The sequence below is a fragment of the Kogia breviceps genome, chromosome 13 (assembly GCF_026419965.1).
Source record: "Kogia breviceps isolate mKogBre1 chromosome 13, mKogBre1 haplotype 1, whole genome shotgun sequence".
In the NCBI taxonomy this organism is placed as follows: Eukaryota; Metazoa; Chordata; class Mammalia; order Artiodactyla; family Physeteridae; genus Kogia; species Kogia breviceps.
Genome location: NC_081322.1, coordinates 64,069,098 through 64,095,095, shown reverse-complemented (window position 1 = coordinate 64,095,095; position 25,998 = coordinate 64,069,098). Strand labels below are relative to the sequence as shown.

Here is a 25,998-nt window from a genome sequence, read left to right as displayed (position 1 = left end):
CCAGAAGTTGGACTTCAAAGGAAAGAAAAAGCTGTGCAGAAACTAGTGGAAAACAGAGGATGTAAGGAAGATCTTTATACAGGAGGGAATGACAAGAATATTTATAACCCCAGAGCAAAGAACCCCTTGAGAAGAGCCAATCAAGGTATAGGATAAGGAGAATAATTAAAAGAGTAGAATTTGAAACAAGAAGGTGGGGCTACTTTTTCCACTGACACAGGCAAGTGAGACAAAATGAGTTTGAATGATGATGTTTTCTGGTGAGAGATAAACTATAAGAAGGACAGGAAAGACTTTCTAAAGAAGGCGACCTCTGTTTTCTCTATTACTAGAAGTGAAGTTTGTCTCCTGAAAGTGAAAAAATGTTAAGCTCTATCACATACACTTTTATGAAATTGATACTTAATGAGAATTAGATTCAAATTTTTCATAGGTATTTTTAGATTTTGATGGCAAAAAATAAGATCTCATTTTACAGAAAGTTTATAAATCAGTAGTTTTATAATCATGGGTGTTAAGGAATGACTTTTTATCATTGATACCAGAATCAGAAAACATATTTTGAAACAGGTTTTTAGATCTAAATAATAGAAACTTTAAAATCATTTATGTCAAAGAGAAAAAAGTGCCATAAGCAGAATCTAAAAACAACCAATAAGCTGGGATCAGGAAGAATTTCACAAAATATGTGACAGACGAAGCGTTAATACCATTAACTTATAAAAAGCTCTACAAAGTCAAAAGGGAAAAGAAGTATATCAGTAGGAGAACTGGCAAACGGGGTGCATAGGACATTCTTAAAGGGATATATATATATAAATAGCAGTGAACATACGAAAAATGTCCAATTAACAGTGACCAAATTAATAGAAATTAAAACAATAAATGAGATGGTAGTTTTCCCTCAGAAAATGGCAGCAAGCTTCAAACTGATACAACCTTGTGTTGATGAGAGTGTGGGGAAGTGGATTTCCTCATATGCTGCTGGTAATAGTATATATTAAAACAATCCTTTGTGGAGTATAGCTTGGTAATACTTGTTTATTTTAAGTTTTCAAATTGTTCATGTCTTTTGACCTGAAGATTCTACCTCCAGGAATTTACTGTAGGAAAATGTTTAAGTATACACCCAGAGATTCAGTTAAAAGGCTACTCTTTCAAGCAGTGTTTTTAAAATAGAAGGAAAAAATTCAATTTCTATGAATAAAGGATTGATTAAATTATTATTTTTAAAATTTATTATCTTTTTTTTTTTTGGCTGCGTTGGGTCTTCATTGCTGCGTGCAGGCTTTCTCTAGTTGTGGCGAGCAGGGGCTACTCTCCGTTGTGGTGTGCGGGTTTCTCATTGCGGTGGCTTCTCTTGTTGTGGAGCACAGGCTCTAGGCGTCCAGGCTTCGTTAGTTGTGGCAAGAGGGCTCAGTAGTTGTGGCTCGTGGACTCTAGAGCGCAGGCTCAGTAGTTGTGGCGCACAGGCTTAGTTGCTCCACGGCATGTAGGATCTTCCTGAACCAGGGCTCGAACCCATGTCCCCTGCATTGGCAGGCAGATTCTTAACCACTGTGCCAGGAGGGAAGCCCAGGATTGATTAAATTATGAAACATTTATATAATAGATCACCATGTGACTATTTCAAATAGTGAAAATATTATAGAAGTATGTTCGTAGATGTGGAAGGAATGATGAAAAATTTTTAATTGAAAAGAGGATGATTGTAAAATAGTTTTTATATAACATATGCATAAAATATGGAACAATATACATCAATAAATGTCAGTAATTATCGCTAAGTGGTGGAATTGTAGTGATTTTTTTTCCTCCATTTTACTGTGTGTATTTTCTAATTTTTCTACTCAGCATTTATTGATATATATACACACTTGATCATTTCTTTTTTTTCTTTGGTTTTTGTTTTTTGAATTTTATTTATTTTTTGTACAGTAGATTCTTATTACTTATCTATTTTATACACATTAGTGTATATATGTCAATCCCAATCTCCCAATTCATCCCACCACTGCCCCCTGCGTTCCCCCCTTGATGTCCACACGTTTGTTCTCTACATGTGTGTCTCTATTTCTGCCTTGCAAACCGGTTCATTGTACCATTTTTCTAGATTTCACATATATGCTTTAATATACGATATTTGTTTTTCTCTTTCTAACTTCACTCTGTATGACAGTCTCTAGGTCCATCCACATCTCTACAAATGACCCAATTTCATTTCTTTTTATGGCTGAGTAATATTCCTTTGTATATAGTTACCACATCTTCTTTATCTATTTGTCTGTCGATGGACATTTTGGTTGCTTCCATGAACTGGCTATTGTAGATAATGCTGCAATGAACATTGGGGTGCATGTGTCTTTTTGAATTATGGTTTCCTCTGGGTTTATGCCCAGTAATGGGATTGCTGGGTCCTATGGTAATTCTGTTTTTAGTTTTTTAAGGAACCTGCATACTGTTCTCCATAGGGGCTGTATCAGTTTACATTCCCACCAACAGTGCAAGAAGCTTCCTTTTCTCCACACCCTCTCCAGCATTTGTTTGTAAATTTTCTGATGATTCCCATGCTAACCAGTGTGAGGTGATACTTCATTGTAGTTTTGATTTGTATTTCTTTAATAATTAGTGATGTTGAGCAGCTTTTCATGTGCCTCTTGGCCATCTGTATGTCTTCTTTGGAGAAATGTCTATTTAGGTCTTCTGTCCGTTTTTTTGATTGGGTTGTTTGTTTGTTTCATATTGAGCTGCATGAGATGCTTGTATGTTTTGGAGATTAATCCTTTGTCAGTTGCTTCATTTACACCTATTCTGAGGGTTGTCTTTTCGTCTTTTTTATAGTTTCCTTTGCTGTGCAAAGCTTTTAAGTTTTATTAGTTCCCATTTGTTTATTTTTGTTTTTATTTCCATTTCGCTAGGAGGTGGGTCAAAAGGGATCTTGCTGTGATTTATGTCATAGAGTGTTCTGCCTATGTTTTCCTCTAAGAGTTTTATAGTGTCTGACCTTACATTTAGGTCTTTAATCCATTTTGAGTTTATTTTTGTGTATGGTGTTAGGGAGTGTTCTAATTTCATCCTTCTACATGTAACTGTCCAGTTTTCCTAGCACGACTTATTGAAGAGGCTGTCTTTTCTCCCCTGTATATTCTTGCCTCCTTTATCAAAGATAAGGTGGCCATATGTGCGTGCCATTATCTCTGGGCTTTCTATCCTGTTCCACTGATCTATATTGCTGTTTTTGTGCCAGTACCATACTGTGTTGATTACTGTAGCTTTGCAGTATAGTCTGAAGTCCAGGAGCCTGAGTCCTCCAGCTCCATTTTTCTTTCTTAAGATGGCTTTTGCTATTCGGGGTCTTTTGTGTTTCCATACAAATTATGAAATTTTTTTTGTACTAGTTCTGCAAAAAAATGCCATTGGTAGTTTGATAAGAGATTGTATGAATATGTAGATTGCTTTGGGTAGTATAGTCATTTTCACAGTGTTGATTCTTCGAATCCAAGAACATGGTATATCTATCTGTATCATCTTCAGTTTCTTTCATCATTGTCTTACAGTTTTCTGCATATAGGTCTTTTGTCTCCTTAGGTAGGTTTTTCCTAGTTATTTTATTCTTTTTGCTGCAGTGGTAAATGGGACTGTTTCCTTATTTTCTCTTTCAGATTTTTCATTATTAGTGTATAGGAATGCAAGAGATTTCTGTGCCTTAGTGTTGTATCCTGCTACTTTACCAAATTCATTGATTAGCTCTAGTAGTTTTCTGGTAGCATCTTTAGGATTCTCTATATATAGTATCACGTCATCTGCAAACAGTGACAGTTTTACTTCGTCTTTTTCTGGCTTGGACTCCTGTTATTTCTTTTTCTTCTCTGATTGCTATGGTTAAAACTTCCAAAACTATGTTGAATAATAGTGGTGAGAGTGGGCAACCTTGTCTTGTTCCTGATCTTAGTGGAAATGGTTTCAGTTTTTCACCATTGAGAACAATGTTGGCTGTGGGTTTATCTTCTATGGCCTTTATTATGTTGCGGTAAGTTCCCTCTGTGCCTACTTTCTGGAGGGTTTTTATCATAAGTGGATGTTGAATTTGTTGAAAGCTTTTTCTGCATCTATTGAGATGATCATATAGTTTTTCTCCTTCAATATTTTAATATGGTGCATCATATTGATTGATTTACATATATTGAAGAATCCTTGCATTCCTGGGATAAACCCCACTTGATCATGCTGTATGATCCTTTTAGTGTGCTGTTGGATTCTGTTTACTAGTACTTTGTGGAGAATTTTTGCATCTGTGTTCATCAGTGATATTGGCCTATAGTTTTCTTTTTTTGTGACATCTTTGTCTGTTTTTGTATCAGGGTGATGGTGGCTTCATAGAAGGAGTTTGGGAGTGTTCCTCCCCTGCTATATTTTGGAAGAGTTTGAGAAGGATAGGTGTTAGGTCTTCTCTAAATGTTTGATAGAGTTCACCTGTGAAGCCATCTGGTCCTGGGCTAACTTCTAACAAACAGTTAGAAGTTTTTAAATCACAGTCTCAATTTCAGTCCTTGTGATTGGTCTGTTGATATTTTCTATTTCTTCCTGGTGCAGTCTGGGAAGGTTGTGCTTTTCTATGAATTTGTCCATTTCTTCCAGGTTGTCCATTTTATTGGCATATAGTTGCTTGTAGTAATCTTTCATGATCCTTTGTATTTCTGCAGTGTCAGTTGTTACTTCTCCTGTTTTCATTTCTAAGTCTGTTGATTTGAGTCTTCTCCCTTTTTTTCTTGATGAGTCTGGCTAATGGCTTATCTATTTTGTTTATCTTCTCAAAGAACCAGCTTTTAGTTTTATTGATCTTTGCTGTCATTTCCTTCATTTCTTTTTCATTTATTTCTGATCTGATCTTTATCATTTCTTTCCTTCTGCTTACTTTGGGTTTTTTTTCTTCTTCTTTCTCTAATTGCTTTAGGTGTAAGGTTAGGTTGCTTATTTGAGATGTTTCTTGTTTCTTGAGGTAGGATTATATCGATATAAACTTCCCTCTTAGAACTGCTTTTGCTGCATCACATAGGTTTTGGGCTGTTGTGTTTTCATTATCATTTGTTTCTAGGTATTTTCTGATTTCCTCTTCGATTCCTTCAGCGATCTCTTGGTTATTTAGTAGGGTATTGTTTAGCCTCCATGTGTTTGTATTTTTTACAGATTTTTTCCTGTAATTGATATCCAGTCTCATAGCGTTGTGGTCAGAAGATACTTGGTACGATTTCAATTTTCTTAAGTTTACCAAGGCTTGATTTGTGACCCAAGATATGATCTATCCTGGAGAATGTTCCATGAGCACTTGAGAAGAAAGTATATTCTGTTGTTTTGGGATGGAATGTCCTATAAATATCAATTAAGTCCATCTTGTTAAATGTATCATTTAAAGCTTGTGTTTCCTTATTTATTTTCATTTTGGATGATCTGTCCATTGGTCAAAGTGGAGTGTTAAAGTCCCCTACTATTATTGAGCTCTTAGCAGTTGCCTTATGTATTGAGATGCTCCTATGTTGGGCGCATATATATTTATAATTGTTATATCTTCTTCTTGGATTGATCCCTTGATCATTAGGTAGTGTCCTTCCTTTTCTCTTGTAACATTCTTTATTTTAAAGTCTATTTTACCAGGTATGAGTATTGCTACTCCAGCTTTCTTTTGATTTCCATTTGCATGGAATATCTTTTTCCATCCCCTCACTTTCAGTCTGTATGTGTCCCTAGGTCTGAAGTGGGTCTCTTGTAGGCAGCATATATATGGGTCTTCTTTTTGTATCCATTCAGCCAGTCTGTGTCTTTTGGTTGGACCATTTACATTTAATGTAATTATCAACATGTATGTTCCTATTACCATTTTCTTAATTGTTTTGGCTTTGTTATTGTAGATCTTTTCCTTCTCTTGTGTTTCCTGCCTAGAGAATTTCCTTTAGCATTTGTTGTAAAACTGGTTTGGTGGTACTGAATTCTCTTAGCTTTTGCTTGTCTGTAAAGGTTTTACTTTCTCCGTCGAATCTGAATGAGATCCTTGCCGGGTAGAGTAATCTTGGTTGTAGGTTTTTGCCTTTCATCACTTTAAATATGTCCTACCACTCCCTTCTGGCTTGCAGAGTTTCTGCTCAAAGATCAGCTGTTAACCTTATGGGTGTTCCCTTGTATGTTATTTGTTGCTTTTCCCTTGCTGCTTTTAGTAGTTTTTCTTTGTATTTAATTTTTGATAGTTTGATTAATATGTGTCTTGGTGTGTTTCTCCTTGGATTTATCCTTATGGGACTCTCCACGCTTCCTGGACTTGATTGACTATTTCCTTTCCCATATTAGGGAAGTTTACAACTATAACCTCTTCAAATATTTTCTCAGTCCCTTTCTTTTTCTCTTCTTCTCTGGGACCTCTATCATTTTTTTTTTTTTTTTTTGTGGTACGCGGGCCTCTCACTGTTGTGGCCTCTCCCATTGCAGAGCACAGGCTCCGGACGCACAGGCTCAGTGGCCATGGCTCATAGGCCCAACCGCTGCATGGCATGTGGGATCTTCCCAGAGCATGAACACATGTCCCCTGCATCGGCAGGCTGATTCTCAACCACTGCGCCACCAGGGAAGCCTGGGACCTCTATAATTTGAATGTTGGTGCATTTAATGTCCCAGAAGTCTCTGAGACGTCCTTAATTCTTTCCATTCCTTTTTCTTTATTCTGCTCTGCAGTAGTTATTTCCACTATTTCATCTTCCAGGTCACTTATCCGTTCTTCTGCCTGCTATTGATTCCTTCTAGAGAATTTTTAATTTCACTTATTATGTTGTTCTTCATTGTTTGTTCGCTCTTTAGTTCTTCTAGGTCCTTGTAAAACGTTTCTTGTATTTTCTCCATTCTGTTTTCAAGATTTCAGATCATCTTTACTATCATTACTCTGAATTCTTTTTCAGGTAGACTGCCTATTTCCTCTTCATTTGTTTGGTTTGCTGGGTTTTTACCTTGCTCCTTCATCTGCTGTGTATTTCTCTGTCTTCTCATTTTTCTTAACTTACTGTGTTTGGGGTCTCCTTTCTGCAGGCTACAGGTTCGTAGTTCCCTTTGTTTCTGGTGTCTGCTCCAGTGGCTAAGGTTGGTTCAGTGGGTTGTGTAGGATTTCTGGTGGAGGGGACTAGTGCCTGTGTTCTGGTGGGTGAAGGTGATCTTGTCTTTCTGGTGGGCAGGTCCACATCTGGTGGCATGTTTGGGGTTGTCTGTTGCCTTATTATGATTTTAGGCAGCCCCTCTGCTAATGGGTTGGGGTTTTGTTTCTGTCTTGCTAGTTGTTTGGCGTAGGGTGTCCAGCACTGTAGCTTGCTGGTCATTGAGCGGAGCTGGGTGTTAGTGTTGAGTTGGAGATCTCTGGGAGAGCTTTCGCCATTTGATGTTACATCAAATGTAACATGTAGGGCTTCCCTGGTGGCGCAGTGGTTGAGAATCCACCTGCCGATGCAGGGGACACGGGTTCGTGCCCCGGTCCGGGAAGATCCCACATGCCGCATAGCGGCTGGGCCCGTGAGCCATGGCCACTGAGCCTGCACGTCCAGAGCCTGTGCTCCGCAATGGGAGAGGCCACAACAGTGAGAGGTCCACGTACCACAAAAAAGAAAAAAAAAAAAATGTAACATGTAACCAGGAGGTCTCTTGTGGACCAGTGTCCTGAGCTTAGCTCTCGCACCTCAGAGCCTCAGGCCTGACTCCTGGCCAGAGTACCAAGACTCTGTCAGCCACCCAGCTCAGAAGAAAAGAGAGCACAAAGAAAGAAAGAGGGAGGATGGGAGGGAGGGAGACGCAAGAGGGAAGAGATATGGGAACATATGTATATGTATAACTGATTCACTTTGTTGTAAGCAGAACCTAACACACCATTGTAAAGCAATTATACTCCAATAAAGATGTTTTTAAAAAAAGGAAGAAAGAAGAAAATAAAATAAAATAAATTTACTAAAATTAAAATAAAAATGTAATTTACAAAAAATGAAAGAAAGAAGACAGCCACCAAACCTAAAAACAAATCCACCAATGATAACAAGCACCAAAAACTATACAAAAAAAAAGAAAAAAAACCAGACAGACAGAACCATAGGACAAATGGTAAAAGCAAAGCTATACAGACAAAATCACACAAAGAAGCATACATATACACACTCACAAAAAGAGAAAAAGGAAAATATATATATATATGTCTATATATATAAAAAAGAAAGGAGAGCAACCAAATCAATAAACATATCTACCAATGATAAGAAGCTCTAAATACTAAATTAAGATAAGCATAAAACCAGAAATAAGTTAGATGCAGAAAGCAAACCCCAAGTCTACAGTTGCTCCCAAAGTCCACCGCCTCAATTTTGGAATGATTCATTGTCTATTCAAGTATTCCAGAGATGCAGGGTACATCAAGTTGATTGTGGATATTTAATCTGCTGCTCCTGAGGCTGCTGGGAAAGATTTCCCTTTTTCGTCTTTGTTCGCACAGCTCTCGGGGTTCAGCTTTGGATTTGGACCGGCCTGTGTGTGTAGGTCGCCTGAGGGCATCTGTTCTTCACTCAGACAGGACAGGGTTAAAGGAGCAACTGATTCTGGGGCTCTGGCTCCCTCAGGCCGGAGGGAGGGAGGGTTATGGGGTGCAGGGTGAGCCTGCAGCGGCAGAGGCCAGCATGACATTGCACCAGCCTGAGGCGCGCCATGTGTTCTCCCGGGGAAGTTGTCCCTGGATCCCGGGACCCTGGCAGTGGTGGGCTGCAAGGCTCCTGGGAGGGGCGGTGTGGATGGTGACCTGTGGTTGCACACAGGCTTCTTGGCGGCAGCAGCAGCAGCCTTAGCATCTCATGCCCGTCTCTGGGGTCTGCGCTAATAACCATGACTTGTGCCCATCTCTAGAGCTCATTTAGTTGGTTCTCTGAATCCCCTCTCCTCATGCACGCTGAAACAATGGTCTCTTTCCCCTTAAACAGGTCCAGACATTTTCCCAGACTCCCTCCCAGCTAGCTGTGGCATACTATCCCCCTTCAGGCTGTGTTCATACCGCCAACCCCAGTCCTCTCCCTGGGATCCGACCTCCGAAACCCGAGCCTCAGCTCCCAGCCCCTGCCCGTCCTGGCAGGTGAGCATTCAAGCCTCTCGGGCTGGTGAGTGCTGGTTGGCATCACTCCTCTGTGTGGGAATCACTCTGCTTTGCCCTCCACAGCCCTGTTGCTGTGCTCTCTTCCGCGGTTCTGAAGTTTCCCCCCTCCGCCACCCGCAGTCTCCACCCGAGAAGGGGCTTCTAGTGTGTGGAAACCTTTCCTCCTTCACGGCTCCCTCCCACTGGTGCAGGTCCCGTCCCTATTCTTTGTCTCTGTTTATTCTTTTTTCTTTTGCCCTACCCAGGTACGTGGGGAGTTTCTTGCCTTTTGGGAGGTCTGAGGTCTTCTGCCAGGGTTCAGTAGATGTTCTGTAGGAGTTGTTCCACCTGTAGATGTATTTCTGGTATATTTGTGGGGAGGAAGGTGATCTCCACGTCTCACTCCTCCGCCATCTTGAAGGTCCCTCATGCTTTGCCTTTTAACTCTGATTAAATGGTAAGTATTTGCCAGGCGGGGGCTATAGCATGCTCACATTTTCTCTCCCCAGTACTTAGCCTGGTGTTTGGCTGCATAGTAAAACTTCAGGGAATACTCATTGGATTGAATTTCTTGTGGAGTAGGGCCCAGTATTTTTAGGAATCTTATTTTTCACACATAACATACACACAAACACTAACCTGGTTTCATACTCATTTACAAAATCCTGCTATGAGATTTTCCTTTCTCTTTGCATATGATTTGCCTTTATCGGCCCTCACTGTGTTACTCTCTCCCTCTGTTATGTTACGGGGATACTTTCTGAGGAGATACCACAGAGAAAGCATGGATTTGTTTTCATGCTGGTGTCTTGGTTAGATGACATCTCTTCCCTTGTCAGCAAGTCTCTGCTGCCTCTTAGGTGTTTGGTCCCTGTGCTGTCAGCAGCCATCGTCGTGCTGCTGTGTCCCTCTTGCTTGTTCCCTGTTGTCAGAAGGGGGCTGTTCCTTGTCCAAGGTGTGCACTTGGCAGTCTCTTCTCCTTTTCCTTTTATTGTGTCCCCTTTCTCCCTTTCATAGATAGTCTTTGTCATTCTATATTCAGTGTCCCTTCCTCTTCTTAGTCTGAGTCATTTCCCTTAAATATGTTATCTTTACTGCCTACTTTAGCTTTTTCCAGTTAAGTTTCTCTTCGGGTTCCCTCTCTTGAGGGTCCTCCTGGCTCCTGTGTTTACTTCTCACAATGCAGCCTCAGTCTGATGGATTTAACTTCTCCTACTGTCTTGTGCAGGATCCATCTCTCTCATTTCCAGCTGTTCTCCTCCTCCCCCTCCCTTTTCTGTTTTTCTTCCTCAGTTTTGTCCTACCACTATCATAACCTCCTCCTCTCACCCTGTCTGTCTCGTTGCTCCTCTAAGGTCCTTTACCTTCCTCACTGTTCCTTGCAGACGTTTATAGGGTCTCTGGGTGACTTGTGCTCAGCATCCACTTGAGCCTTTTCTTCTCCACTTTTATCAGACCCTAATTTGAGGCAAGTTTTCTAATGCTGTACCTATATACACACCAGGACAGTATGATGCCCTCTTTTGCCCCTGGTGAGATTGTACCTTGCCTCACCATAGCTGTGCCATTTTATAGTCTACCTTCGTTGCGTTTGTGAGCAGGTTCACTTGAAACATTTCGGGGCTTCTGTATATTATATAATACTAGTTTAACAAATTTATTTGGTTGGTTTTTTGTTTTTTTTTTTTTTTTTGGTGGTATGCGGGCATCTCACTGCTGTGGCCTCTCCCTTTGCGGAGAACAGGCTCCGGACGCGCAGGCTCAGCGGCCATGGCTCATGGGCCCAGCCGCTGCATGGCATGTGGGATCTTCCCAGACTGGGGCACGAACCCGTGTCCCCTGCATCCGCCGGAGGATTCTCAACCACTGCGCCACCAGGGAAGCCCCTGGTTTAACAAATTTAAAATCAGAAAACAAGGACTGACAAAGGATTGTTTTTCGGGCCATAAACCATAGCAGAAAAGAATATGAAAAAGAATGTGTGCGTGTATATATATATATCCATATGTATATATACACACACACACAATATATGTATAACTGAATCACTTCGCTGTACAGCAGAAATTAACACAACATTGTAAATCAAATATACTTCAATAAAATAAATTTTAAAAGTAAAAGATTGGGCCTGTCCCTAAAGGCACAGATGTTCCCTAACCTTCCAGTTTAGGGTTAGGGAATGGTTATTAGCACATCCTTTTTTGCCAGGATGCTCTAGCGTCTACTTTTCTCAGGAGTGATCAGTGGAATTGACCACCACCTAATTAGATTGCCATTATCCTTAGGTTGAAGTTTATTTTCTAAGAGCAACCAAATGTTAAACCCTTTCTGTTCAGAGGGAAGACAACAACAGTTTTGTGTAAGTCCAGATACTCATCACCGATATGTAAATAATTGCATAAAAAAAATTTCAGGCTCAACCCCTAGTTTATCACCCTCTAGTTTTGGTGTACTTACTACATGGTCTCTAAAGAAGCAACATCTTGTTTCATCTGCCTATTGGTTCTTCATTTTTATTTATAGTATAATTTGTTTTATTTCAAAGCTGCATCTAGATACATAGTTAACCATCACTATCTTTGTCAGTCAAAAATGACACATACCATTTTTTGGATTTATTTGAAAAGCTATAATAGTTTACTCCCTTCTAAAAGAAGACACAGCCATAGACTAAATGAAAGAGTGCTGTTTAATAAAATGGCCTATATGCTTTCCAGTCACTAACCCTGAAGCATCTTCCATGACAGTTTTTTTTCCAGTGAATGAAGAATGTTATAAACTCTGATTGCCTCCACTTAATTTCTGGAAGTTACTGAGGGTTTGCAGTGCTTATTGTCTGTATTTGAGAAATGTATTTCTTTTTTGCTTAAATTTACTAGTCAGTGCTGGATTAGGCCTTTAGCCACTGCTGATGATGCCAAAAGATGTTAATTTAACTGTATGTTCAAGAGGCAAGCTAGAAGTTAATTCTAGAAGTTAAACTAGAAGTATGTTCAAGAAGACAAATTAGTATTTTGGTCGTGTGTGTGTGTGTGTGTATGTTGCATAGTGTGTTTTATTACTTGTGCTGTTGCCTGGGCATGCCAAGATTTGTTGTAACTAGAAGCCATTGTTTAAATTCATTTAGTACTTTTTGTGTCATTTTCTCCTAGTAAAGAGCTGAAGAAGAATAAAGAGGCAAGGAACCAAATACACAGAAATGAAATGACAGATTAAACCAAATGGAATTTCTCTTCAGAGTTCAGAAATTTCAGATGGCCAGGGAGAAAGGAAGGCTCTACTATTTCTTATCCTTATGAAAGAATCTAGAAAAATCAGAAGCAAGGTATGGGTGGAAAAATAAATGTGGCCTTTTGAGCTTAATTGTTATAAAACATTGTGTTTGCTGTTGATCAAAGTATTGGTACTTGTATTTATTAGTAGCTGCATCAAAATTACATTACCATTCTTGGAAAAATCAATAAAGAAAAACCATAATTGCCATGCAGCAAATATGAGGGAAAAGTGTTTGCCTTGTTAGGATGTCCGTAAAGTAATCATTTAATATTATAACTGTAATGTGGTTATATGTGTGATGATATACTCAGAATATGAAATATCTTCTATTTAAATTTAACTTTATTTAAAATAAAGATAAGCAGCTTCAGGATTTTGTGTATTCAAAATGGTCCAAGTAAGAAAGGCATTAAAAGGTAACAAATGTGTTTGTTTTGAACGAATCATATGTGTATATTGATACACATAAACTAAAAGTGGTTTTTGGGTAGACTGGCAACAGTGTTCCAAATTTTTTTACTTTTAAAAAAAAGCATTTCATGTTGAAGCATATAAGTGATTTGTAGGCTTAACACTGAATATTTATTTTAGTCTTAATACTTGTTTTTAAATTTTTACATAGGATTATTTATTTCTTTAGTTCCAGAGTAACAGTGTCATTACTAGGTGACTATATATTTTGAAGTGAGATGTTATAAAATGGGAAAGTTCATCTCTTTGTTTTTCACTTGACTCTTCTTAAAACTGTGTGATTTTAAGTCTGTCAATAAAATATTTAACTTCAAGAAGGTCAAAACTAATATAAAATTAGAAAACTTATTTACCAAATTAGACCGTTGATTCCATTAAAGTAAGAAGTGAGAAAAACAGTGTTGGGCATTGAGATGTAAATTTTGCCCAGATGTGAAAAATCTTCTAGTAGAAATATATTCAACTCTTACCCCTGCACATGTTGTAGAGGCATGAAAATTGGTAAACTTGCCCCTGCTGTGTAGAACTTGCGGGGAGGGGGGCATTTTTGAAAGTGGTAAGTGGCATTGATGACTGCTGAAGCCCTCAGCCATTAGCAGAGAAATGTGTTCTGGTAGTACCAAGCTCCCCTGTTCTGGATGCACACGTCTGTGCTTCAGGTACAGCTGGACCCAGCCAGCTTGAGTCACCCTTGTACAAGCTTGTTTTTTCTGTCTTGTGAACGCACTTGATAATTTAAAAAATAAAAATATGTGACTCTCTGCAGTTTCAGCTCATAGTTTTGAGGTGTGTGTAGATTCTCTGATTTTGGTTTTAATTACAAAGAATTTTAACAAGTGGCAAAATGATTTTAAATCAAGATGATAATAAAATAATATGTCAGAGGAGCTAAACATTTGCTGAAATCCCAATGTTCATATGAAAAGTAAAGGGTTATATTTATATTGCAACTACTGAAGGCAAAAATAACAATTGAGGCAAACACCAGGAAAAGTTGTTTCTACTCAAAGCCCATTTCTTTTCATTTTTGTCCTGTTGACAAAGCAAGACTTGGGTTATGTTCATGAATAGATTAATTATTATTAATTAATAATCTTCACCACCTTCTCAGATGAGATGGGGTGGGGAAGATCATAAGAGTGCCCCCCAAGTAATAAGTCCAAATTATAATCAAGCAGAGAAATCAGACTATTGACTTAGTAATAAATTAACTTTGTTTTATTTTTATTCTAAAATTATTGAATTCTATCCCATTTTATAGTCTCTTTTCTCCAAACAAGTAGCAATTTGACACTATCTTTTCTAGATAATAAATAATGTCATTCTTACAAATTAATTTCCCAATTATTGATTCTACTCTGTCTTGAAGATTCGAGTTTCTTCACTATCAAAGCTATACAATGAATAGGATTTGCAAAGCTAGAATAAAAAGCAAGTTTTAGGGGCTTCCCTGGTGGCGCAGTGGTTGAGAGTCTGCCTGCCAATGCAGGGGACACGGGTTCGTGCCCCGGTCCGGGTAGATCCCACATGTCGCGGAGCGACTAGGCCCGTGAGCTATGGCCGCTGAGCCTGTGCTTCTGGAGCCTGTGCTCTGCAACGGGAGAGGCCACAACAGTGAGAGGCCTGCATACCGCAAAAAAAAAAAAAAAAAAAAAAAAAGCAAGTTTTAAAAAGATTTAAAACTTGAAATATTTTACACCATGAATGCAAATTCATATTTAAAATGCACATTTTAAATATGAAATCAGTGTTTTAAATGGTTAACACTTGATACTTTTTTTTTTTTTTTAACACTTGATACTTTTGAAACCTTTTGTAAGGTTTCTTTCTAAAAAAAATAGATACTTGACATTAATTTTATTTTTCAGTTACAGAAAAGTTTTATTAAAGAAAGATACTTTCTCTTTAGGAAGCTCAGCAAGACTATCTGGGAAATAACTTACCATTTTATAATTTTGTATGTCATGTTATTTTAGTCATATATTTAACTCACAACTATTTTTCAGAGGGTTAGAAAGTTCTAGAAACTATATCAAAAACTCATGACCTTATACTTTTATACATATTTCAATGATTTCCATCTGAGGTCCATATCTGTTAAGTAGATTATGGGAACATTTTTCACTAGTACAACTTTTTTTTTTTTTTTTTTTTTTTTTTTTTTTTTTTTTTTTTTTAGTAGTTGTGGCACACGGGCTTAGTTGCTCCGCGGCATGTGGAGTCCTCCCGAACCAGGGCTTGAACCCGTGTCCCCTGTATTGGCAGGCGGACTCCCAACCACTGCGCCACCAGGGACACCCACTAGTACAACTTTTGAAGCTCTATATTTGTTGATTTCTACCTCGTTGGACTTGAGTACAGAAGAGAGTCCCCAAATCTTCACTTTATGTACATGACCTCATTTAGTCCTCACTTCAAACCCAGGAGGAAGATAAAATCTTCCCTGCCCTGCAAATAAGGAAACCGGGGCTTTGAAAGTTAAGCAACTTGTCCAAGTGCACATGGTCAGTCAGTGTGTTGCTTACTGTCCATGGAGGTTTGTTAGACTCCACTGGGACATCTCAAAGGTCCCCACCCACCTCAGGCACCCACCTCAGGTGCTGGGTGGAGTGAGTCAGCAGCACCTAGAGTTGGTCTCCAGCCCACACAGGAGTAAGGAAGCAACCTGATGAACGTACAGCCACACTCAGAGACTAGAAACATCTCATATGTCTTCCATGCAGCCGTGACCTACATAAAATGAAATACCGTATCTGAGTGAAATTTTTTTTTTTTAAAGCTGATAATGTCTTTACCCCATATTTGTTTTGCAAAATCTTTCCTCCATACTCTAATTCTTACATTTTTTTATCGATTCTGTGGAGTCTAATACACGGACAGTAACATTTTATTCAAGAAACAGTATCCCAGTCACATAAGAGAAAATAAAAACATCAAGAGTCATGTCAATCACAAGGCTCTGTTGAGTGGCAAACTCAGTCTGTGGATGGACCCAATTATGTGCAGGCGAATTGAATGTCAGCATCATTTAGGGTTAACAATGGAGCAGCTAGGCAAAAGCAGACAGCTACTCTCTGCAGAGACCCAGAAAGCAAACTTGGTAATGAGGTACTTCATTCATCATACCCTTCTGCTCTAATTATTGAAGTGAATAGGGAGTACTTTAACTTAAGGCGGGAATTGGATAACATAAAAACATCTGTTTTGTAAACACAAAGAATGCTTTTTTTCTAATGATCCTCTTCACATCTACATCAAGCATATGTTGTGAGCCCCCTGTTTTCGAAAGTTGCTCTTCTAACACCTCAAATTCATTCTGGTTATGGATGGGTTATTTTGATTGTCTCAGAAAGTTAGGGAGGATAAAGCTGCTGAGAATGAGAATCTACAATTGTACTCTCTACTCACAATCTAAAGAGGGGGGGAGGGTGTCATAAGTAAGTACATATATAACCATGCATAACACATGTTCTATTACTTGTGTCAGAATGGTCCAACTATATATGCTTCGATGTCATTCATCTCTAAAAGTACTAAACAATCTGATTTTTATTCATTCTGGTTCACTTTTTTCTTAACTCATCACTTGGATCCTTGTGAAGAATTGTGAAAGAATTTGGTAGAGGAAAATGTAGGATTTTTTTTTTTATACAACAATTATTTAAGTAAACATATATTGCCAATCTTTAAAGTTGCTTGGAATGAGCTGATTTACTGTTGAGAGGGAACAATTATAGTTAAGGAAAAAAGTGCAAAAGGAGGAAAAAGCAGGAAGGCGAGGAAAATAGCTGGTTGCTGGAGCAAAAATGAACAACTGAAGCTTGTGAAAAAGCAGTCGCTAGACCAAAGGAAGAAGGTTCCCTGGAGAAAAACATGGTCGCTACGGTTCAGTTTTTCAGTGATTTCAACTGAGAATCAGTAGTTAATTTTTTTTTCTATTTAATTTGTTCATGGGACCATTTTATATAAACACTCCACACAACTTTTTTTGGAGCTACAGTTCTTCGATTTAAAGTAAGTGGAAGATGGCTAAGCACGGTGATGTTTTTAACATCCCTGCCTGTTATACAGAAGAAGTTAATGTTCAGAAGTATCTGCACATGCTACTTTTAGCAGCTAAATATTTCCATCGTGGTAAAGAAATGTCAGTGAAATCTATGCACTTTAAGAACATCAAATTCTTATTATACTTATCGTGTGTGCAGGCAGAGTACATAATAAGCTAGTCTATAGCAGCTGTAAATTTCTGAGGATTTATCTAACCACAAATACATTGAAATGGGGAAACGGGGCTATATTAAACTATGCAAGATGCTGCTGGAGCTTTGCCATTTCTGCAACATCCTGTAATTAATTTCTCATGACAGGTCTGGCAAACTGAAACATCCAATACACTTGCGACAGACAGACTAGAGTTGCTGCAAATCCTACGGTCCCATGAAGTGAAGGTAGTTTTTTTTTCTTTCAGACATGAATATAGCTCTGTTTAGAGTGTCCCGTAGCCAAGGACAAACTTGTCACTTTTTAATTCCAAAATAAAGAAGGTCTAGAATATAGAAAATATCCTGAGCTGAGTGTTTAATCTATTCTCTGTGTTGTGCAGTCTTTCCCTGAAGAGGGGCGGCCCTGGGGAGGGGATGATATCGTTAGGTTGGCATGCATGCCTGTTGTAGCTATGATGGGATTCTCCTGGGAGTTTTGAGGTCAGTTCTCTCTTGAACACATCCTCTCCCTGTAAGCAAGACTCACAAGACCACCTTCTCCATCTGTGTGTCATTCTCTTCTGGAACCCATAATCCTGTCATCTTGCAAACTTAGAGCACAGATAAATACAGAAATGATACCTGCTGCAACACAGAGAAAGAAAAAAAATGTAAAATTTTTTTCTTTTTTTTGCCAAAATAGATTTTCCTGTATAACAGTAAGTTCTTTGTCAGTTCATATCGATATGAAAGAATGATCCTCTCTTTACCTGATGTGTGTAATTTGATACAGGTGTTAAGTGGTTGGTGTTAAGGATGGAGCTTAGTAAGCAAGCCTCCTTTTTGCTGGGGGAGTGGAGATTCTGCCCCTAAAAATGAAATCAGCATATCTTTGTCCACAGCCTCATGCATTTCCTTTGGGAGGTCGGAGTTCCTCAGACAACAAACAAGAGGACACAAGGGAGAGTGGGAACCTTGAATCTGGAAGTTTTCATGAGAAGGGAAAGGTTCCAGGTGGTAAAGAATAGGATGGGTCTTGCTCAGCAGAAACAGAGGTGAGAAGCCAGGCAGGCAAGGGGCAGTGGTTTCAGCCCAGCTGCCACAGCCTAACTGTAAACACCTGATGTTCTTTGTATTTTCTCCAGTGATTGTCTTTCCCTTTATCCTTGCTACTGAAAATGTATTCTGTTCAGAGGACCAAAGAACTTTGTTTCTTGGGCTTAAGTTTTAGAGAAAAGCAACCACAGAACCCCAAACTGAATAACCCAAGGGGAACAGTGAGCAAGAGACCATGTAGGAATGCTTTTGTACCCTTCACTCTTCTCCACTGGAAAAGCTCCCTTCAGAGCTCATCTATGTAAAACTCTGGAAATGGAAGAGAGAGATCAAAACATAAAAAGGAAGACCCTTCTTTTACATACTTGTCCAGGGTCACAGAATCCAGGGCCAGGACCCCACCTCCTACTCCTGATTCTCCTACTCCCACCGCTATTTACTAGGTTAACACTCTCAGTGACCTTACAGCTGAATTATTAAATCCTAATTCTTGAAAAATCCTAAACTTTTTCAACCTCCTTAACATCCCGGATAGAGCGTGGTCTACATTCAGGTAAATTCCCCTTTAGCACTAGGTTGTTAAAAGTGGTGAACTTGAATGAGTGAGGGTTGAAAGTAGGAAAAGTACAAGGTGATAGCAGAGAGTCCAGAGAGAGACATTTCAGTGCATGCACAAGAGGTCATTTTCTTTGTTTTTTGGTTTTTTACTTTGTTGACAATTGGATACAGATAAGGACTGATTCTATTTACATATCAATAGCTGGAGTTACTGACAGCTTGCCTAAATATATCCTTATAGTTAAAGATCATCAATAGTTTTAACACGTTTTTTCAAAGCGTGTGCTTTCAATTTATTCAACAGCTGATTATTGAAATGAAAGCCTGTTTGTCAAGCAGTGGGCAGGAGCTGGATGGACAGTTGAACCAGGAGCCTCAACTCTTCTACTCTGTGTTTCACCTTGAAATTGTCACATGTTTATTGCCACCATCACCCCACAGTGGTTTTCAGAGGACTTCCACATACATTACTAAACTTGAGCCTCATGACAATCTTTGTTAAACAGAAAAGTCCCCCATTTTTCAAACCAATCGCAAAGAGGTTAAGTGACTTGCCCAGTAACTGTTGATCAGCGTCCAGCTGTCCTCCTCCCAGTGCTGTGTTCTTTTCAACCAGGAAAACTCATCACTGACATCTGAAAACTGTGTAAATAAGTTATATGGAAAGCCAATATATATATGTTCCCTGTACAAGAGGCAACATTATGTAATAACACTAATTTGGATGTGGGTCTTTTCGGATCAATTTATGATCTCTCCCTCTAGTCAGCTATAAAGTGTTTGTTTTTGCTGCCATCCTATATTTAAATATATTTTTAAATACAAGAACTTAAAATGTAAGGTTGTAACAGAGGCCAAATAAAAACATGTAAAAAATTTTTTTTATTGTATTTTGTAGACAGAGGAAGGAGATGTGCAGAAAATGCCAGAGTCCCTTTTCAAAACCTTTTCACAAATCAAGTAAAACAAAATCATTTCGTGCATTGTATATTGAAGCCAAATAGTTTTTATTCAAGTTACCAAACAAATTACATTTTCTCTTAAAGGGCAATAAATTCCCATTTGACGTAAAACTTCATTATATCACACCCCGTGTAAAACTCGTTCACTGGTTCTCGCATCCACTCTTACTAAATCCAGTGAGTTTTTCCTATTTGCTTAACAATTATTCCTATAAATTCAGTCCTGTGCTCTCTGATATCACAGGAAACTCTCAAATGAAATTCAGTCACCTTGGAAGTGACAGCAAAAGTAAGAAACTTGGTTGATATCTGAAAGTCCAAACCACTGAGCACAGCAGAGACCTCCCTGATCTGTCCCCTCTGTTCATCCGTGTCATGACTGCATGTGGAGGTCCTCTGTTCACACTGCAGCGAGACCATACTGCTGCCCTCCAGGGACCATTGCTGCCTCAAGCCCTTGACTTGTTCTCTTGACTTGAAGACACCTTTTTCCCAAAGCCTCTGCCAAGTATATTTCCATTCAAGTTTCATCTCAAATAACACATGCACTAAGATTCCTTTCCTAATTACTAACGATGGGTAATTGTATTCTCACAGTGTCCTATACCTATGTCTATAAAGACACTTAGCACATGACATTGAAACTGACAGTCTGTTGATCAATGTATTATTTAACATTTCTTGTATGCCTGAGATAATGCTTTTCTAAATTGAAGTATAGTTGTTTTATATATATATATATATATATGTATAGTTGTTTTATATATATTCTTATAAATCTGTGCTTGGGCTCAATATCAAAGGATGTTCTCAAATGGAATTTAATATTTTAAAAAATCTTAAATGCCCAGTAAGACTAGGGAATTTAGGAAGGAATCTAAGAAAATGTCATTAGTCATTCTACCACACCTTCACAACTGTCTTTTGTCTTTTTTCATTCTCTCTTCTCTCTCTCACACGCTCCCCTTTTCTTCTTCTTTTCCGGCTTGCTTTTTCTTCTTCCCTGCTTGACATCAGCAGTGGCATTCACTGAATTCAACATTAAACCATCACTGACCCATCTCAGTCTGCCCCTGAAACTGGGAATCCAAGATGGAGGCTCCATCCTGACAGTGACTTTGGCAACCTCTATCCAAGCCCCCAGTGCACTCTGAGCAACACTTTATTTACATAAAAACACAATCTTTAAATGTGGATGTAGTCTTCCTTTCGTGTCTTTAACTGTTTTTGTTGAGGCAAATTATCCGTAAGAGTAAGGCTGATTTGCATAATATTTTGCATTCCCATTCATCTGAGGGTAAAAATCCTCCAAAAGCCTTCTAAAATTTGTATATCTAACCCCATTGCCTGTGAATCTGATATCTTTACCACTTTTTTCTTAAAATTTCAATAATTTTCTGGAGAAAAGATTCCTAGATTCATAAACAAATTCCACGATATCACAATGCCTGAGTGTAAGCATCTAATTTTAAGAATTCACCACCTCATGCTATATATGTTTATGCCAGTAAATGAATCTAGTCATTTTCATCCCCTACATTTTTATCACCTAAAGAATATCTAAAAGCTTCAAACAATCCTTCGACCTTATTTGGTCTTAGGCAAGACCAATATCCAGCCCAGCAGTGTTTACATAAAAAGTTTCAGGAGCCCCCCAGAGCCCCTGAGGCAGAGGTGTACGAATCACACATAGACCTGGCTGCCTGGTGTGGAGGGATGAGGCTCGACAGTTCTTGGCTTGGGTTCTGCTAAGATCATGACACTCTGCACTCAGATTTCTATGTGACTGATGTTACAGATGTTATTGAACACCCTTAACTTCTACTCATGTGCTTTCAACTTTGGATCTTCTATTTCTCCTTAGGATTAGTGGAACTACTCCTGAATAGAAACATTAGTCTGGTCAGCTTCTTGAGAATACAGGCCATTGTGAGTAACCCTGCTGGGACACTCATGCTATCTGCACAGCCAGGGAAATGTGATTTTGACATTTATCCTCTTAAATAAATCATCCTTCAGCACTATCAGATCATTCCACTCAAAAACGTATTCAACCTTTTTAGTAGCCTGTAGCCATTAAATTCACTCACAAAAAAATGATCATTATTCCAATTCACTTTGTCCTGTGCATAGTCATAATTTAGCAGGGAAAGGGAAAGTATTTATTATTACAGTTATTCATGATTATAGACTAATTTTAATAATAGCTACCATTTGCTGAGCACAGGGTAGGTACTAGGCTCCTTGTCAGGGGCTTTATATGCATAATTATTTCATTAAATTTTCAAAATAAGCTTAAAAGGTAGATACCATTATCATTACTCCCGTTTAAAAAAACAAAAACTCTGAAGTTCAGAAAGGTAACGCTGTGTGTCGGAGATCACACAGCTTGTAAGTCGGGAATGTCGGGATTTATGTCTCTGGTTTGTCTGACTCCAAAATTCCCCTCTTAATTACTAAATTACTGCCCTTGAGTTTGCCAAACTACAGACTGTCTGTTCTTTTAAAATGAAATGGCTTCTTTTTAAAATGCTTCTTCCCCTCACAGTTGACAAAAAGTGACTTTCTGTTATTTTAGAAATGCATAAGAAAGTTAAATATTTAATATTTTCCAAATTTCTAATGTGTTTTGCAGAACAGTCTTCAACAAAATAGTTTGATCGAAAATGAATCTCATGCACCCCAATATTTATTGCAGCACTATTTACAATATCCAAGACATGGAGCAACCTAAATGTCCATCGACAGATGAATGGATAAAGAAGATGTGGTATATATACACACAGTGGAATATTAGTCAGCCATAATAAAGAATGAAATAATGCCATTTGCAACAACATGAATGGACCTAGAGATTATCATACTAAGTGAAGTAAGTCAGACAAAGACAAATATCATATAACTTATTTGTAGAATCTTAAAAAATGATACCAATGAATTTATTTACAAAACAGACTCACAGACATAGAAAAACTTATGGTTACCAAACGGGAAAGGTGGGGGGAGAGATAAATTAGTAGGAGTTTGGAATTAACAGATACACACTACTATATATAAAATAGATAATCAACAAGGACCTACTGTATAGCACAGGGAACTCTACTCAGTATTCTGTAATAACCTATATGGGAAAAGAATCTAAAAAACAATGGATATATGTATAACTGATCCACTTTGCTGTCCACCTGAAACTAACAACATTGTAAATCACCTGTACTCCAATATAAAACTAAAATTTTTTAAATAAAGTGAAAAAGAAATGAATCTCAAAGGTTCATATTGAAATCGTCACACCAACCTTTAGCATTTAAGAAAAATGTTTTCTTTCCAATTTTTATGTGCTACAGAGACGTTACCCTAGTCTAAAAGGAATGAATAATAAAATACCATCACCAATGCGTTTCACATCCCTGTGAGAATTGTGTCTATTAGGGTTGCGTTTGGGGTGAAGAAGAGGGTTGTGTAAGGTCTTCCTTCTTGTGTTTCCTCTTTAGTCTCCGTTCACCACCCTCAGGAGACATAGCTGGCCCTTTATGTCATCACGGCCCGTGTACATCATCATGGCAACCATCTCGTAAGTGTTAACTTGCCGTTTGCAGAGAGAATATCTTTTCATCATTTATTCCCAGTGTCACCTTTAGTGCCGGGTGCATAATAGGCACATTCAGTACTCAACAAGGCAGATCACAGGTCCAAAGGCTTATTTTCTGTTTATCGATAAGTTGGGGGTGAAATGTAGGTAGGGATATTAACAGATCATGGAAATTATGCAGTGGTATCACACCTATCCAAATTTCTGTGTATTTTTCTATTTCCTCTAGTAAATCTATTTCCTTTCCCCTCTCACTCCCTCCCCTCCACGCCCATCCTGGCTTTTAAACTCTTACTGTCTCTCTGTTTATAGCCAAAATTGTTTGCAGTGCCCCACACCTGACTTCCAGCTGGTACTTGTATTCAGGCACAAACAAAAGCAAGACAAACGCACACTGCATCTGTACCTTGAAACAGCCTCAATTCCAGGTGCCTGAAAGGACTCCCTGGGGCACCTGAAACTCAGGTGGGACCATAGCAGTGTTTCAAGCCCAGCCCACCTGTAATTCCCCTTTCCTCAAGGCTGCCAGGCAGGCGAGAGCTGGGTGTGCAGAACTGGTGTCTCGGGTTCTATCAGGTGTCAGCCTCTGGCATGTGCAGTGGCGAGAGGCAGGCTGATCCTCCAAAACGTCTTCAGTCTATGCTTCACTGAGGTCACAGCCCAAGGACCTCACGTGTCCCCGTCCATTTCCCAAAGAGCATTTTCCTCCGGACTGAAGGGGAAAATCCAACTTCCTATGGTTTTTCTCCTGAACTAGCGTGCAGCAGGCGAGCTAGGGAGCTTGCCTTCTGATGACCAGGGTGGCTCAGCCATTCCAGGCCAAGTGTGGGTGCCGGGTGGGTCTCAGTTCTCCCTGTCACTGCTTCCCATTTCCTTGCAGTGCCAGTGGACCTCGAGGCATGTCTAAACTGCCATCACAAGCTTTCTTTGTCACTGATTTATAGCATCAGCCCAAGTAATCATCTGGCCCTCTTCCTGGCAAGAAGAAAAAGATAGACGGCATGGTTAACAAGAAGGTAATGTGTGTGGGTATTTAGGTAGTAGCTAATTATTTTCTGACGCGAGAACCAGATAGACTGTGGCAACACTGTTTCTAACCCCACTGCTTTAACACTTTCCTAAGTGGACAAATGGATGTGAATCAGAAAGGAGGGTAAAGTGAGGTGGGCTTAAAGAATAAAGGTATCTTCCTTTGCTTTTTGCTTAACTTCCTTTCTGCCAAGAAATGAAGAACGCTTCAGAATACCTTACACAACATTTCTCGTTTTCTTAATTCTACCAAAATGCTTTTATTTAGAGTTCAGTTTTATAAATTGGCAAATCAAGTAAGAAGGAAGTCCATTTCCTTGTGGCACAGCTTAACAAGAGACCCAGGATGAGAACCTCTCTGCAGAATCTTCATTCCCAGGACTATGGAGGAAAAAATTTATAAGATTTATGCAAAACTTCAAACCAAGCCCCTCCCTACACACACCTCCCCCTTGCGTGGGTGTCTCCTTCACCCCACTGCCACCAGTGTTGGTTTTTATGTGAGCATAATTGTGCTTTTGTCTTGGAGTTGGCTCGCCTCAATACACTCTAGTCTGAGATCCCCTGGCCTCAAGCCCAGGGTGGGGCTTTGCCCTCAGTACTGTAAATAATGGTAATTACCTTTACAAACTTAAAAAAAAAAAAAATGTTTTTCCCAAGGCCAAGAATATCCAAAGTCTAGAGCATTCTATATAACCCCTTGTGCGTAAATCTGTTAGAATCTGTATGGTGATGAGAGTTTCTCCCTTGTGGAATGAATGTCCAAAGTGGAAAGACAATCACCAGCGCTCAGCTGCCCCGTGGATCGCTCTGGGCCTGTGTGGTCCCTGCTTCCAGATTATAGTGGTGACGTAAATCCAAAAGAAGGGAGTAAATTATGCAGTAGAATTTAGCGTTTATTCTCACCACTGCCGCAGAATTTTCTGTGAATTAGATTGAAACAGAAGTGTGTTCCATGGGCCCGCTATCAACTCACAAGGAGAGGAGTTAGGCTGCCTGATTCTAGACTGAGCGATTTCCAAGGCATTACTTCCTACAGTATCTGTCTGCTTGACAGCACCTATTGTTCCGATTAAGTTGACATGCATCCAAGCTTTTGCCTCATTAGATTATCTCCATGGTGCTGAGGCTATAATTTCTGCATAATCTTGGTGTTTTATTTAATGCACAATCGCTAGCAGCTGTTATCCATGTCTAAGATCAAAACAATTAATGAAAATTCAAAACTTTTAAACTCAGTAGCTTTTGGCCACATCGATATATCAAGAATCATACAAAAGTTTTGATTTATGAATGAGATAGATTGGTTTCCCGGGCCCCAGAGCTCCTTTGATTATTTTACTTCCAGATTAACTGGTTTGAGTATGGAGACCTGAACATCTGGACAGATGCCCTCAACCTAGCATTCACTCATTTCAAAGGCAAACGACACAGAGTGGGAAGCCTCTTGGGCATGTGTGATAACTGGAAATTTACTAAGACCCTCAAAGGAAGTGTCAGACTTGTCCGCATGCCATTTTTTCCGTTCAGAAGTCAAATTATTGCTCCATGGCTTTGAGAGTTATTGAGGGCATGCTCTGTGTTCATGTTATCGTGTGTTCCAGGCATTTAAATGATCAAGAATATTCATCTGTGAGGTTTCTTGTGCTAAGAGGAGGTGATTCATAATGCAGCTACCAGAACATGAAGCTCTGTGATCCATCATACCATCACTTT

The 25,998-nt window shown here is 39.0% G+C and overlaps 1 protein-coding gene across 13 annotated transcripts in view; it reads left to right on the top strand.

The window, feature by feature from the left end:
- AHI1 (Abelson helper integration site 1) overlaps positions 1–25,998 on the top strand; it is a 320,407-nt gene that overhangs the window by 197,898 nt on the left and 96,511 nt on the right. For 8 of the 13 annotated variants that reach the window (XR_010836060.1, XR_010836059.1, XM_067010849.1 and 5 more), the window contains one exon: positions 12,289–13,648. Coding sequence is in view for 6 of the 13 variants with exons in the window: in XM_067010849.1 (XP_066866950.1) it covers positions 12,289–12,291 (3 nt within the window). In the remaining 7 variants the exon portion in view is untranslated. Of the gene's footprint in view, positions 1–12,288; positions 13,649–17,250; positions 17,332–22,296; positions 22,913–23,155; positions 23,236–24,133; positions 24,270–25,998 lie in introns of those variants that run through there. The other 5 variants (XR_010836054.1, XR_010836052.1, XR_010836050.1 and 2 more) reach the window with 4 other exon arrangements.